The sequence below is a fragment of the Nestor notabilis genome, unplaced genomic scaffold, assembly GCF_000696875.1.
Source record: "Nestor notabilis isolate BGI_N333 unplaced genomic scaffold, ASM69687v1 Scaffold35793, whole genome shotgun sequence".
NCBI classification, from domain to species: Eukaryota; Metazoa; Chordata; class Aves; order Psittaciformes; family Psittacidae; genus Nestor; species Nestor notabilis.
In genome coordinates, this window is record NW_009923936.1 from 183 (window position 1) to 13,602 (window position 13,420).

Here is a 13,420-nt window from a genome sequence, read left to right on the forward strand (position 1 = left end):
GTATTTAACTGCAATACTAATGTCATTTCCAATACCTTCGTGTAAAATAAACCCTTCTGGACTACACAGCAACAAAGCCTCAAGGTTTATCCAGCTTTAGCTCACTAAATTCTGTTACAAGATTTCATACGTTATTGTGTAATACTGACTTAATGAAACTAAAATTGAAACTGAAATCTGGTGTATGATATGGCTGTACTCCAGTGATAAGAAAATACATGTTTTCTACTAATTAATTGTGATTTGAGCACAATGGCACTAACAGAACTGTTGGTCTGCAATGTATTTTTTTTTACCTAGTAGGTGGCCAGGACTGCAGTAAATCAGAGGAGATGCAGTTATCTGAAGATTCAATTAGTATCTCACTTCTCTTGTTGCCAGAGATACCATCACACAAGAGAAATGTGAGGTTTAATCCCAAACGGCACCCCTGTAGTGCTGCAGTGACCCAGAGGTCTAACAATAACCGTGTTAGCGCTGACCATTTGAAAGTAAAATAATGTTTGGTTTAGGTCAAGCCTGGCCCAGAAATCCCAACCCCTATCCCCCCTATCTCTGCTCTGATCTGCTGGTTGTAACAAGTTCTATCTCATTTCTTAGTGTTTTCACTGTGGACAATTTCCTCAGTGAGAGGAAAATTAAATGCCAGGAAAAAAAGAAGCCAGAAATACTTACACTATAAAAATGTACCTGGACTTTAATGGCCTCTCTGAGAAAGGCAACCATTTCCACCCCACCCCACCCCCCGTCTATTCTGCTGCTCTCTTCTTCTTAGGATTTTTATTTTGTTGTTTTGCTTGTCCGAGGCCTAGTGTTACTTCTGTGGCAACTCTAAATTCCACATGCAATAAGATCTGGTTTCCAATATAGAAGGGAAGGGGAATGAACATTTATACATCTATTTCTTTTCACAGAACAGAAGGAAAATGAACCAGCTGCAGGCTTTGCTCTTATCAGAACAATGCATGTGGAAAATGCAGCTATCATCAACATAAAGGAAGGACAAGTCTGTCCATCAACCTCTGGCTTTAATGTAAGAGATCAAAGAATGTCCCGGGAAGCAGAGGTAGAAACTCTGGGAATCTGGAGCACAAAGCAGCAATAATGGCAGGGAGCATTGCACTCTACCAAATACATTGGCTTCCTTCAACCTCGGGGACCGAGTTATGGGGTACGGCCTAGCTGCTGTGTTGGGAGGCTAACTTGCAAAGTTGGTTGCTAATTTCACATCTTTGATTTTTGGAAGGAAGATGCCATTTAGCTGGCATTTTCAAGAATTCCTTTTTACCCACTCTCTGCTCAATGATTCCACCAGTAAAACAGATGTACATAGATCAATTCCCTGGCATTGAGACCTGTTGGTGCAGAATGTGCTGTGCCCACACTACAACCCCAGCACAGAGCAGCTATACTACATGGCCTGCAGGGAGTGGTCCTGGGCCATTCTTGTCTCAGAATTACTTGGGAAACTGCTTGCTGGCCCAGGCCAAAACTCTACTTTGAGTATTCCGACAGTTCTCAGAACAGCTCCCTGGCACCTTAAATTTGCTGGTATAGCTGTGGTTGATCTGTTTTCATTGTCCATCAGCTGATACACAGCAGAATAACAGCACTTCCAGTCATATTATATTACACTCCCTGAAAGAGTTGATGAATTTCCTGGGAGCTCAGGAATGTTCCCCACACCACAGTCGTCCTTATGTCACTGGAAGGTAGCACTTTGTCTCCTAATCGCCATGACACCAGCTTTCAAACATTCCCCAGCAGTTTTTCCAGGGGTACATATTGTTACCTTTAGCATGCTTAGAAGAATGTGTTCAGAAGATGAAGCACTTGTTAAGATATCCCCATCCCTGGGGACAGATTCTCAGAGAGTGTTATCAGTCCATTAGGTAATAGTGACATCATCTTTAATATGGAAATGATCTTTACTATAAACCACAGCTTTCAGAGGTGCCGGCCTGCTGGCTCTTCAGCAAGGCAGATTACATACAGAGGTCCAGAGCAAAATCCTCAGCCAGTGTAAATCATACCCAGTTCCACTGACCTGAAGAATTTCAGGCCAGAAGGGATCATTGGATCATCTCATCCAACCAGCTGAATATAAATCTGCCAAACCAGTGACCCAGTTATGCATACACTGAGCCCAAGAGCATATTGACATGAATAGATTTGTGACCCATGCAGACTGCTCCATTGAGGTGCGAGGATCTGGTCTGGACTTTATAAAAGTTACACTTCCCCACTTAAGACTAAGAACGTTTGAAACTGGCATCCTCGGGTGAGCTCTGCACCACTTAGGGAAGACTGGGGCCTGCCCTGTATTGCCTTTCAACAGCAAGGTCCATCACCACAGGGTGCGCTGTCAACCTAGAAGAGTGTCACTGAGGAATGAGACTACGCAGAGGGTAACCACAGACTAAGCAGATTGTTTTAAATGAGACTCTGAAAATATAGTGGACTGTAGAGAAACTAGGTCTAGTTTCATAGCCAGGCAGATGTGTTTTGGTTGGTTGGGTTTTTTACATCGAAATTTTAAGTGAGCTACCAAAGACAGATGGAGGGTAGAAAGCAGTTCATCATTGCAAAGAGATACATTTTTGGTCCATAACACTATGTTGTACTAACATAGGTGCCACCAGAGAATGCTTTAAACCTTATCTATGCCTTCTACAAGAACTTACTGAAAGTTAGAAGTGGAGGACTCTACTTCAAGGAGAAGTAGTATAAATGTGTCCTTGCGGATGAGCATTCCATCTATCTTCAAAATGTATGTTGACAAGAGCTGTGGCTGTTTTGAGAAATCTGGGGACTTCCTACTTCCTTCCCTTGCTGCCTAGTTATGTGAACACTGTAACACAAGCAGAAAACCCTTCACATGCCTCTTTCTTTCTCTACATATCACTTTCCCAGCAGGTGTGGAATGAAATCGGTGCAGAATACAAAAAAGCTTCAGCTGTATAGTATAAATTTAATGGGAAACACCATTCATTTCCCTAATACCACAATACCACCTGCAGGGCTTGTCATGTTGTCCTTTAAAACAGTTCATCTCCCTAAGCTCAGTAAAAACTATCACTGATTTTTTTTGCTGGATTGGTTTCTTGCCTCATTAATTAATTAATCAGGTAATAGAAGGGCCTGGTGGGCCCAGGGCCAGAATAAGGTAGCTGGGTCAGGGGAGAAAAAAGGCCCAGGTGAGCAGGACCTGTTTGACACTCATGTTGTGGGGCTCCAGCCTTGGTAATTCACCACTGAAATTCAGAGACACAGCCTGAGGACACGGCTGCATGTAGCCATGCTCAAGACAGCAGTATTTTATACTACGGCCAAGTCACACATTCTGAAGCAACATCCATCCAAATGGGTGTTAGTGAGATCTTAATTCTTCCCCTCCTGAGTAAATCCACACTGAAATGAACTAAGCAACTTGCAGAAGAGGCTGAGCAGCTCTCAAGTTTCGATCCCTTTTCAGGAAAATGCAGTACTTTGCAATGTCTTTTTCCATACTTTATTAGAAATTGGTGAGGCAGAGTTTGGGAGACAGGGTTCATAAAACATTAGGCATGGTCTCATGGAAACACTAGTTATTTTATTTGCATTTATCAGAGCTTTTGCTTATGACATTGAGCAGTAGAATAACACTTCAAAATGCTGTGCAGTAATACATTTATCAATGGAAGTAAGAATAGGCAATATAATAAAGCATTTGACTGACTTGCTTTAATAGTCAGCAGTCTTCAGAACATGCACTGCCACTGTTTATCAGTGTCCTGGCTTAGACTTTAAGGCAGTATTTGCCCTTTTCCCCCCCAAGAAATAGGTATACTGGCAAAGAAAATGCCTCCAGTTGGCCCAAACTGTCAGGCAATATGTATATCTATGTGGGGTTTTTAGAACCTTGTAACCTTATACCAGTTTTCCATATTATCTAGCCAGATGGAGGCCTGATTGTTGTGAAGACAAAGACTTTCATCCTGGTCGCTACTTACAAAGCAGGTGTGTATCCCAGTGTGTGTGTGGAAGCTGTGGAGATACAAGGTAAGAGAAATGGCTGTACCTGTGTGCCTGCATGCTGGCATCTCACTGATCAGCCCTGCCCTTGCAAAAAGCTTCAAAAGTCAACCTGACAAACTACCAAACCCTGAAAATCTCAGTAGCTGAACAGAGATGTGGTTATGGCTCCGCAGCTAAACCCTCTCCAGACATCACATCCCACTGTGCTCCACAGCCTCCATAAGCATGAACAGGTTGCCAAACTCTCTTCCCTTGGCCATTCTGGCACAAGTTTTCTGTTAGTTACCCTTCAACAAAATGGGATCTGGCAGTCCCATGTTCTTGACCTCATATGTCTCATGCTTAGGTCTTAAGCACAAGTTTGTAGAGCATCAGCTTTGATTCTCAGATTCACAGCCCACTTCTTCAAAGGGACATGAAGTCTCCAAGGGCTTCAGACCTTCCCTAGAAAGCCTAGTCTCTAGAAGAAAGCTGGAGTCTCTTTTCCTGCATCTTGAGACATCATCAAGCTAGTCCCCTTGTCTCAGTAACAAAGCACCTCTTCTCTAAGAAAAGTGCCCGTTTCCTTCCCTTTGCTGCTTGAGTTTTCTTTGTGAGCTTTCTTGGGCTTAGTGTTTTTAGGTTTCGTGTTAACATCTAACTCTGTTCTCCATTTGCAGGGGAATATTGCAAACCCCAGCCCTTCCCAGACCAGCTGCAGAATCCTGATTGCATCTCAAATGTAGCTTTTCCTTTATGTGGAGGTGCTGGCAAGGCAAAACCACTCTTCATTGTCCTTGGCTGGGGAGCTAAATAATAGGGTTACACATCTTATTGATGTAATATATGCTGACTCCATATCAAGAATACAGTCATTTTATTGCATCATCCAAATGGATAAAATGCACAAGAGTAGATTCCCAGAATAGCCTTGATTTTAACAATAGGGGTAATTTAAGAAATTTCTAAGGAATTTCATGGACATTTCTAAGGAGTATTTTGTAGAGCAATAACATTCAACTTCATCTATGTATATGCCCATATTCTTTCACTGAATAGGAATGAAATTACAGGCCCCTGTGTTCCTAGCTTTTGTTCCCCATTTAGGTGCCTAAAAGTAAGTGGTATTTATTTTGTGTTTTGGGGCATAAGCTGTTTAGTCTGGAATGAACTGCAAGAACAGCCTGACACCAAGCACAGACCCACGAGCCAAAACCAGACTTCTGAGGGCCCAGCAGGCGAATTTGTTTTTAAACCTGCATTATAGCTCCTAATACCCTACTCTTGATCATAGCATTTTCAATTCTAAAAGCCTTTTGAAAAAGGTCTGATGAAAAATTTGTCACTGAGAGTCTTACAGTTCATTCCAGACTAAACAGCTTATGCTCCAAAACACAAAATAAATACCACTGCACTGCAGTGCCTAGAAAGCCTTCATTTTCTTGCGCTCCAGACATGATTCCAGCTCATGCCTGTCATGTGTTGTGTTCTGTGAAAGCTTAGGTATTACAAGTCTTTGTCACTGACATGCACGGTCAGCACATCACCTTCATGTGATTTTGGTGGACATTTATGTGCTGGGCTATGAACAGAGAAGCAGACAAATTTCCCATTTTGATACTACGTGGCATAGATAAGGACAGAAAGCTTCCAGCAGTAACCTCAAGGACGTCCACTGGGTTAAGTTTACTGAGAGCATGATTAGGAGTTTTTATTCACTGGATCAAAATAGGCATAAAATACCAAAGCAGAATGGTCCTTCCAAATGAGGAAGGTTTTCAAGGGATCGTTTTTCCATCTAGGGCAACATTAATGAGACTAAATCTAGGAATTAGGCCTCATATTTTAAGATAACTTCAGACTACCTCTGTCCTAGTATTTTTCTGCAGTACTACAAATGGAATTGTAGCAGATTCAGAAGGTTTTATTTAGCCCCAGGTCTGTCCAGCTGGCTCAGTAATAAATTCAGGAACCATATTATAGTTGATACTCGCTCCTTCGTTGCCACAGGAGGAAGGAAGAAAGTGTGAAGTTGGAAGACTGCAAAAAACTGCCAACGCTTGCAAAATCCTGTAACAATTTTCATATTTGGTCTTGCAGGCAGTCATCTTGTCTGTAATTGGCCACTGTTCCTGAGTAAATTCTAAGGTTTAAGCCAGATCTGCAGTGGTTTTGACAACATACATTCTCTGGAGTTTATTCTTGCTGTTCTGGGTGATTTCTTTGTGAAAAGAAAACAAAGCAGCTTTTCTTCACATGTAACAAGAGATTTCTGAAAATGATATAAAGTGTGCAGTGTTGATTCTCTGGAACAGATAATACCTCATGAATACAGGAATTAGTATTTTGAATGGTCAGCTAGAAATACTGCTGTCTGCTTTTGAGTACAGTGTAGTCTGAGGTGGATCTGAACTTGAAAAAAACCACCTCCATTTCAGCAATTCTGTGTATGATTTTCATCATTGTTGATTTTTTTTTTTTTCCTTGTATTTTTATAGCAGACTACTTTAGAGAGAAAGTTAGCTGAATCTGCAGAAAACTGGAACTCCATTAAGCTCAGAAGGACTGCTCACAAGGAGATAAAGTATAGAAGTTTGAAGCATTATCCAATTTAAGCAAGAAACTGCTGCTTTACAACATTACAACTGCTGAATTTCCTTCTGTTTTTTCAAGAATGCTTGGGAGTTCACTGCTTATAAGAGGACTACCCTATTCATCTATCCTCTAAGTTTCTTAACTGAACTGAGAGTGATTTGGTTTAGGATGCTCTGCTTAATCTTTCTAATGTGTCTTTTCACCTGTTTCCAGGTAAGAAAACTGTTAATCTCACTAAGTAAGTTCTCTTAATAGCATTATAGCTATGCAAAGCATCACTGTCCCAAGAGACGAAAGAAAATGCTGCATTAACATATTTTCAGACTGTCCTGCACATCTTTGAATATGACAAATAGAACACATTTTTAACATGACAGTTTGCATTGTCATTGACTGCTATAAAGTTATTTTGAACTGTAGTGATTGCAAAGTTCTGTGAGGAGTGGGGAGGAAGAACAACATCACTACCAGGCTTAAATCACACTGTGTATACAGGACATCAAAGAAGATGAGTTTCAAGAAGACCAGGCTCCATGATCTTTTCATTTGCAGAAACAAATAAATTATTAGCTATTTGAGTCATGTGAGAACAAAAGACTTTTTAGCTATATTTGATTCTGAATTAGTTTAATTTCAAAGAAGAGTTTAAAAGTCTGAATCCCAAAATCTCAAAATTGAGAGGAAAAAAGTCCACAGAATAATCCCACAAATGGACAGACATACAAATTAACATTTTTAAATACTCTGAAGTGCCAGTTTTATTCCCTGACAACTCAAATAGTCAAGAGCTGGTAACAAGGACACAGAGAAAGGCATGATCTGATCCTTCTTTTGGAGAAAAGAGCGAAGAAAATGAAGAGGTGTGATCATGCACCTAAACCATTATGTAGAAATGCACGGGGCTTGTGGACCTAAGTTTGTGCCTCAACCGCTGGACTAGGTCCGTGGGTAGAAATAATGGTGAGATATATTGTAATATTTCTGACTCTGCTCATGACTGTCCCTCCAAAGTAAAACACACCCCCATCCTGCTCCACCCTCTGACTTTCTCAGGGACAGCCAATTGCAAGAGCTGGGAAAGGAGGATTTGAGATCAGACTCAGTTCCTGAGAAGAGGCTGGGTTCGTTCCCAGCGCTGAGAAGGTCCGTCTTTACAGGGAAAAGATGAGTCACAAACTGTGCTCAGGAACAGCCAGTTGCAAGAGCTGGGAGAGGAGGACTGGGGTTAGACTCTGATCCTGAGAGCTGGCTGGGTTTGTTCCCAATGCAGAGAAGGTCCTTACTTCCTTTACAGGAAAAAGGTGAGTAATGAATCATGCTTGATGAACCACATAACTTCTTTGAATTGTTGTTTTGGGCCATTGCTGGCAGATCTGACAATTTGAAGTTGTTGCTTTTTGTTGGGAACTTGGTTTTCAATTCCTGTGGTTTTCTGCCCATTTGAAAGCAATGTACTGGGATCCTCACTGGTGCTTTCCTACCACCCAGTGGACACAGGGAAGACTCCACCAGGTTTGATTTTGCCAGGCAGGAGGAGGCTGGACCTCTCAGCCCAGCTCAACAACTGCTGGTGCCAAAAGCAAGGAACCCAGAACAGCGTCTGAGGAGTTACTTGAGCGACTCCTGCAGCAGTGGGACCCTCTACCAGAGCAAATCGGGCACACAGGAATCACCTGCTGAGGCAAGGCAGATAAATAGGAGAGTTTAAAACCATTTGTTATCTTTCAGGCAAGGGGGATAAACAGGAGAGTTTAAAACCATTTGTTATCTTATGTATCTTCAAGTTGTTGTCTATGGGATGAATTGTCTATGGGCAGCACTTACATGATTTTAGATGTGTCAAACAAAGGCTCTTTCTGTCGAGTTTTAAAATCCCATTTGTGTCTACCACTTTAATAGCCCTTGTCCTTCAGTCAGTTGAGCAAGGGAGTCCTAATCATGCTGGGAGTGAGAGCAAGGGAGGGTGTTTTGAGTGTTACATTTCACAGTTAAGGTGGGTGGTCAGTGCTGCTGGCTCCACACATGGCTCTGTGCAGGATTAAAGCCTGTGACTTGATGCAAAGTGATCTTCATGGTTTGTCAAATGGCTTTTGCAATGATACGTTGTGTCCCAACATTAATGTATTCATTGCATTGTAACTCCTCAGCTTTCTCTGGCAGCTCTCCCCTCTTCTACCTTTGAACTGTGTCACAGTTTGCATTCTCCATCTGCAGAGTGAAATCTCTGGAGCTGTGGTTACCAATTACTGAGACTTTCCAGCTGCACATAAGTGTGCCTGCATTCATGCCAGGTTTTTGGGTTTGTTATTTTGTTTTTCTTTTTTTTTTTTTTTCTTTCAGATAACATGTTGGCAGACTATTTTGATCACTATGGAGGCCCAGACAACCTCTATGTGAAAAAAGTGACGAAACTAAATCCAGGAGAAGGGGAAGTCCTTCTGAAGGTCTCTGCCAGAGCTCTGAATACGGATGATTTACTCCAGGTATGTGTATGTTAAACAGATTTATCCACCTGAAAACGACACTGATTTTTTCAAGCCCCACTCTGAAGTCTTGACAAATCTGAAGAGTTAAAAGAGATTGGACCTGGTGAGCAATTGGATGGGAGAGTTCAAGAAGAGATGTCTGCTGATTCAGCAGATAAGTGTTTTTGTCTGGGTCACTGCAGTGCTGGAGTGGCATGGAAAGGCAGCTGCCTTTCAAGGAAAGATATAAAACCAGAGCTCCGGTCTTTCTAGATGCTTAGACCATTCTCTGGGCGTTTGAGATGAACATGTAATATTTCACTGGCTCCATCACAGCAGGGAAAAATCACATTCAAATTGTTAAGCCTGAGCTGCTTTAGTTTGAGCTGAAAGCCATGCTCTGCAACTGGGGACCATAATACCTCCCCAGCATGGATTGGCCTGGTCAAAGGGGACTCACAACAGATTGAATTTGCAGACAGAGTTTTAAGACTAAAACATACTGAGGAAACAAGAAGTGTTGCTAGAGTATAGAAGATGCTCAACTCACTGGAACATTTGCACAGTGCAAAAATCAGGATTAAATAAGTAGGAATTTAGGTTGGATGTGAATGAAATACTGCAAGTCATTACACTCAGTGATATGTGGCTTTTTCTTCCTTGCCCTCTCTTTTGTTTTATTTTAGAGGAAAGGGAAGTGCACTCACCCCAAAGGAGCAAGCAGTATTTTAGGCTTAGAAGCAGCTGGAAATGTGGTTGGGCTCGGACCTGGCTGCAGAGGCCACTGGAAGACTGGTGATGCAGTGATGGCTCTGCTCTCTGGAGGTGGCCAGGCAAAATACGTCACAGTACCTGAAGGCTGCCTGATGCCAGTTCCCAAAGATCTGACTTTTACTCAGGCTGTGGCCATTCCTGAAGCCTGGTTAACAGCCTTTCAGCTGCTGCGCTTTGTAGGTGAGAAGCGTATTTGCAAATCTATCCCACCAAAGGAAGCTTGTCTTCCTTTCTTTTCTGAAATCCTCTCTTTCTTGCCTCCACCTGTAGGCTGTTTGCCTTCAAAGAACCTTTTCTCTGTCATTCCACTCACATGGGTCAGAATCCGGTATGCCAGGCCCAAATCCTGAAATCTTGACCACATCTCCCCAGTCACAACTTACTCTGCTGATTGCATATTTACAAGGAAGGATATGGAAAGATGGTAATTTTTCTTTTAATCTGTATTTCTTAGCTTGAATGGCAATTTCCATTAAGCCTAAACCCTGAAATAAATTACATGTTCTCCAGAAAACTGCAAATGCATCCTACTTCTAAAGATTTGACTTTGTTGCAAGCATAACTATATCATGAACTTTCTCATTAATTGCCTGTGTATCTACAGTAGATAACATCTTCTTCTGTCTTGTTTCACAGAGATGTTAATTTTAGGTAAAATCCCCTCTGAGCTGATTTAAACCAGATACAAGCTCACACTCTTCATTCTGAAAATGAGCTATCAAGGCACTAAGAGTAGCAATTACCAGGGTTTTCCTCTGTTGACAAATATCCTTCTCCTACCCTCTTCAGCAGCAGCATCTAAAAGCTTCACTAAAGAACAGAAGTTACAAACAAGTAACTTTTCTCACTACCCAAAATACAGACTTGCTGTGAACAGTGTTGTTTCCTTGGGGACTGTGGTGAATAAGGGCCATGTCTCCAGGATTACTCAGTGCCTCACTTCCAGTAGCAATCAGTGGAACACAAACAAATGTGTGAGGGCAGCTGGTAGATGGTAAAGTGATAAGTAAAACTGCTCCTTAACATTAGCCAGCACTGCTGGTATTTCTCCATTGTTGAGTGCCTTATTTCTCAGTAGTAACATCCTCCAAGTGTTTTCTGTTGGTGGCAGTGGACAAGTCCTGGTATAAAAAGGCTGACTGCACTCACCTCAGCAGCTTGGTCACGGACACCTAGAACCAGACAGGCCTAAGCTAAAGTCATCCCACTGGAGATGGTAAAACGGAGTCCTGTTGGTATGCTGTGAGCTGTTAGTTCTGTATTTGTTTCTTTTATGAAGGATATGAAGATGTAAACAAAGCCCACTTAAGGGCATCTCTTTCAGCTTCCTCTTCAGTATTTTCCACACTGCTTGTTTTTTAATCCAAATGTGATGACAAAGGGGTAACTATTTCCCTTACATCCTCCTTTCAGGTAAAGTATAGGAGGGCGAGAGAGTGCTGATCCACTCGAGCTAGTGGAGTTGGGTTAGCAGCCATTCAGCTGGTAAGACTGGCAAAAGCTATTCCCATTGTGACCGCAGAAACCCAAAAGAAACTGAAAGCAACAGCAAAAGCTGGAGCAGCTGTGGGGTTCAAGTACAAGAATGGAGATTTTAGTGAAGACGTCTTGGTGTTCACCCAAGGTAAGAACCTCAATGTGAAAGACACTGTTACAGCTAAGGAGTAAGCACCTCCGAACGTACATGCACATACGCTCAATTTCAACTGTCACCTTAGCTGGTGAAGGAGCAGACAATAACGATGATTTTGGAACAACCAAATATCCTGTTCAGCCCAAGAATGTATCTTTCCTTAGTTTAATTGCACTCAGTTTTCTGCATGGAATCTCTGTGTGTTCATCTGCGGCACTAATATTGTGGCTCTGTTATTGCTGCCTCCACAAGGAACAGGGAGATCCTCTCACTTGTCTTTTTAAGTGTTTGAATACAGGAACAAAAATCAGTTCTCTGTTAGAAAAAATCAGCTTGTCTAAGCATTTGGGATGGTTTATGATGCAGTCTGCATCTGGATATCCATATCTATCTATATCTATCTATCTATAGATATCTGTATCTAATGATTATTTTTTGTGCCTAGTTCTAGAATTCCTCACAAATCATTGTGCCAATTCCCAATTCCAGTAGAAAGAGTTAAATAAGAACTGCAGGATTGATTCTGTTCCTGTGAAGTACAAGATTTTAGTTCTGCCTGAAATTCTTCTACCTTTAACTACATTGCTGAAATATTTTCTGTTTCTACTTGAGGTTCTGGCATAGATATTATTTTGGATCCTGTTGGTGGCTCTTACTGGGAGAAGAAGCTGTCTGAGTACTGATGGCTGGTGGATTATTTATGAACTACTAGGTGGAGGTGTAGTACATGGAGATTTGCTTTCAAGCCTGCTTTACAAAAGAGCAACCATCCACACAAGTCTATTACGATCACGAGACAAGAAGGCAAGTAATGGCTATCAACAATGTATATAGTTTCATCTTAAAATCAGTCACAGTTTGAGAGCTTTCTTTTGATACCAATGTTAAAGCAGAATCTAACACACCATTACCAAAAAAGCAGCACCTTGAACTGTTACTACATACTTTGGAAAACACTGCCAAATTAAGTTCTAAATTCCCTTTTCTATTTTTATCAAATGCATCCCTTTTACTGCCAGGACTTCTTAATGGACTTCACATATACCATAGTTCAAAGGTTTGGCCTAAAAATAAGCAAAACTCAAGTGATCAGGAAACTTAATCAAGTTGCGGGTGGGTGGGGAGAAAACCTCTGTCAGATCATTTTTCAAAGTAGAGACCAAGGTCATTTGGATCCCTGGATATTGCCAACGAAAAATCACCTTCTGAGGAAAATTCTTAGCTATTACAGTGCAGAGCCCTGGAATAGATTTTTCCATGGTTTAATACAAAATATTCTTAAGAACTTTAATCAGTTTGAGTTTAACTGGTTCTGTGCTAAGCTTATACAACTCGTTTTGGAGAATTTCAGTCAATTAAAATATAATCTACACGTTTTCTGCTTGTTTGTAACTTATACCTGTCTCACTATGAAAATGTCAGGAGCTCTCTCCCCGAGAACTGTGATTAGTGATACCTCTGTCAATGAAATGACTGCAAATAACCCTCAAAATTCTTTTTTTCTCCTTCAGTATAAGGCACAGCTGGTGAAGGACTTCATAGAAAATGTGCTGCAGTATTTTTCTGGAGGAAGGTCCCCTCATTTCCAACTGTCTGTCCACAGCGTTTACTGTCTGCAGGACATTGCCAAGGGACACAAGGCCATGGAGAAAAACACGAATATTGGCAAGACTGTCATGGAAATACATGATTTAGTTCCAGGGAGGCAAGTGCCTCGCAACCAGAAAAACTGAACTTCTGCTTCCACATCGGAACGATCTGTTGTGAGAGGGTGCCAAAGCGGGGGGGTAAAGCAGTGCCTTACAGGACGCGCTCAATAAAAGAGATTCGTATTTGCAGCTCTAGCACTGTGTCCTGAACGTTGGAGGGAACTGCCAGGCCCGGCTCCCGCTCCATCACCGCCTGCCCCCCGCGGCTTCCCCGGCGGCCACCCCACCGTGACCCCGAGGCCTGACCC

The 13,420-nt window shown here is 41.9% G+C and overlaps 2 protein-coding genes across 2 annotated transcripts; both read left to right on the forward strand.

Moving 5' to 3' along the window:
* Positions 1-914: 914 nt before the first annotated feature.
* Positions 915-4,813, forward strand: PFN4 (profilin family, member 4; the record flags this gene model as incomplete). The annotated part of the gene is given in 4 exon segments (XM_010012400.1): positions 915-1,033; positions 2,633-2,770; positions 3,936-4,041; positions 4,677-4,813. Coding segments are annotated over 4 exon segments (500 nt in total), but the record flags the coding sequence as incomplete, so codon positions are not given.
* A 4,123-nt stretch (positions 4,814-8,936) lies between these two features.
* TP53I3 (tumor protein p53 inducible protein 3) lies at positions 8,937-13,196 on the forward strand. The gene is given in 7 exon segments (XM_010012401.1): positions 8,937-9,074; positions 9,743-10,010; positions 11,244-11,280; positions 11,282-11,454; positions 12,076-12,127; positions 12,129-12,267; positions 12,975-13,196. Coding segments are annotated over 7 exon segments (1,029 nt in total).
* The last annotated feature ends 224 nt before the right edge of the window (positions 13,197-13,420 follow it).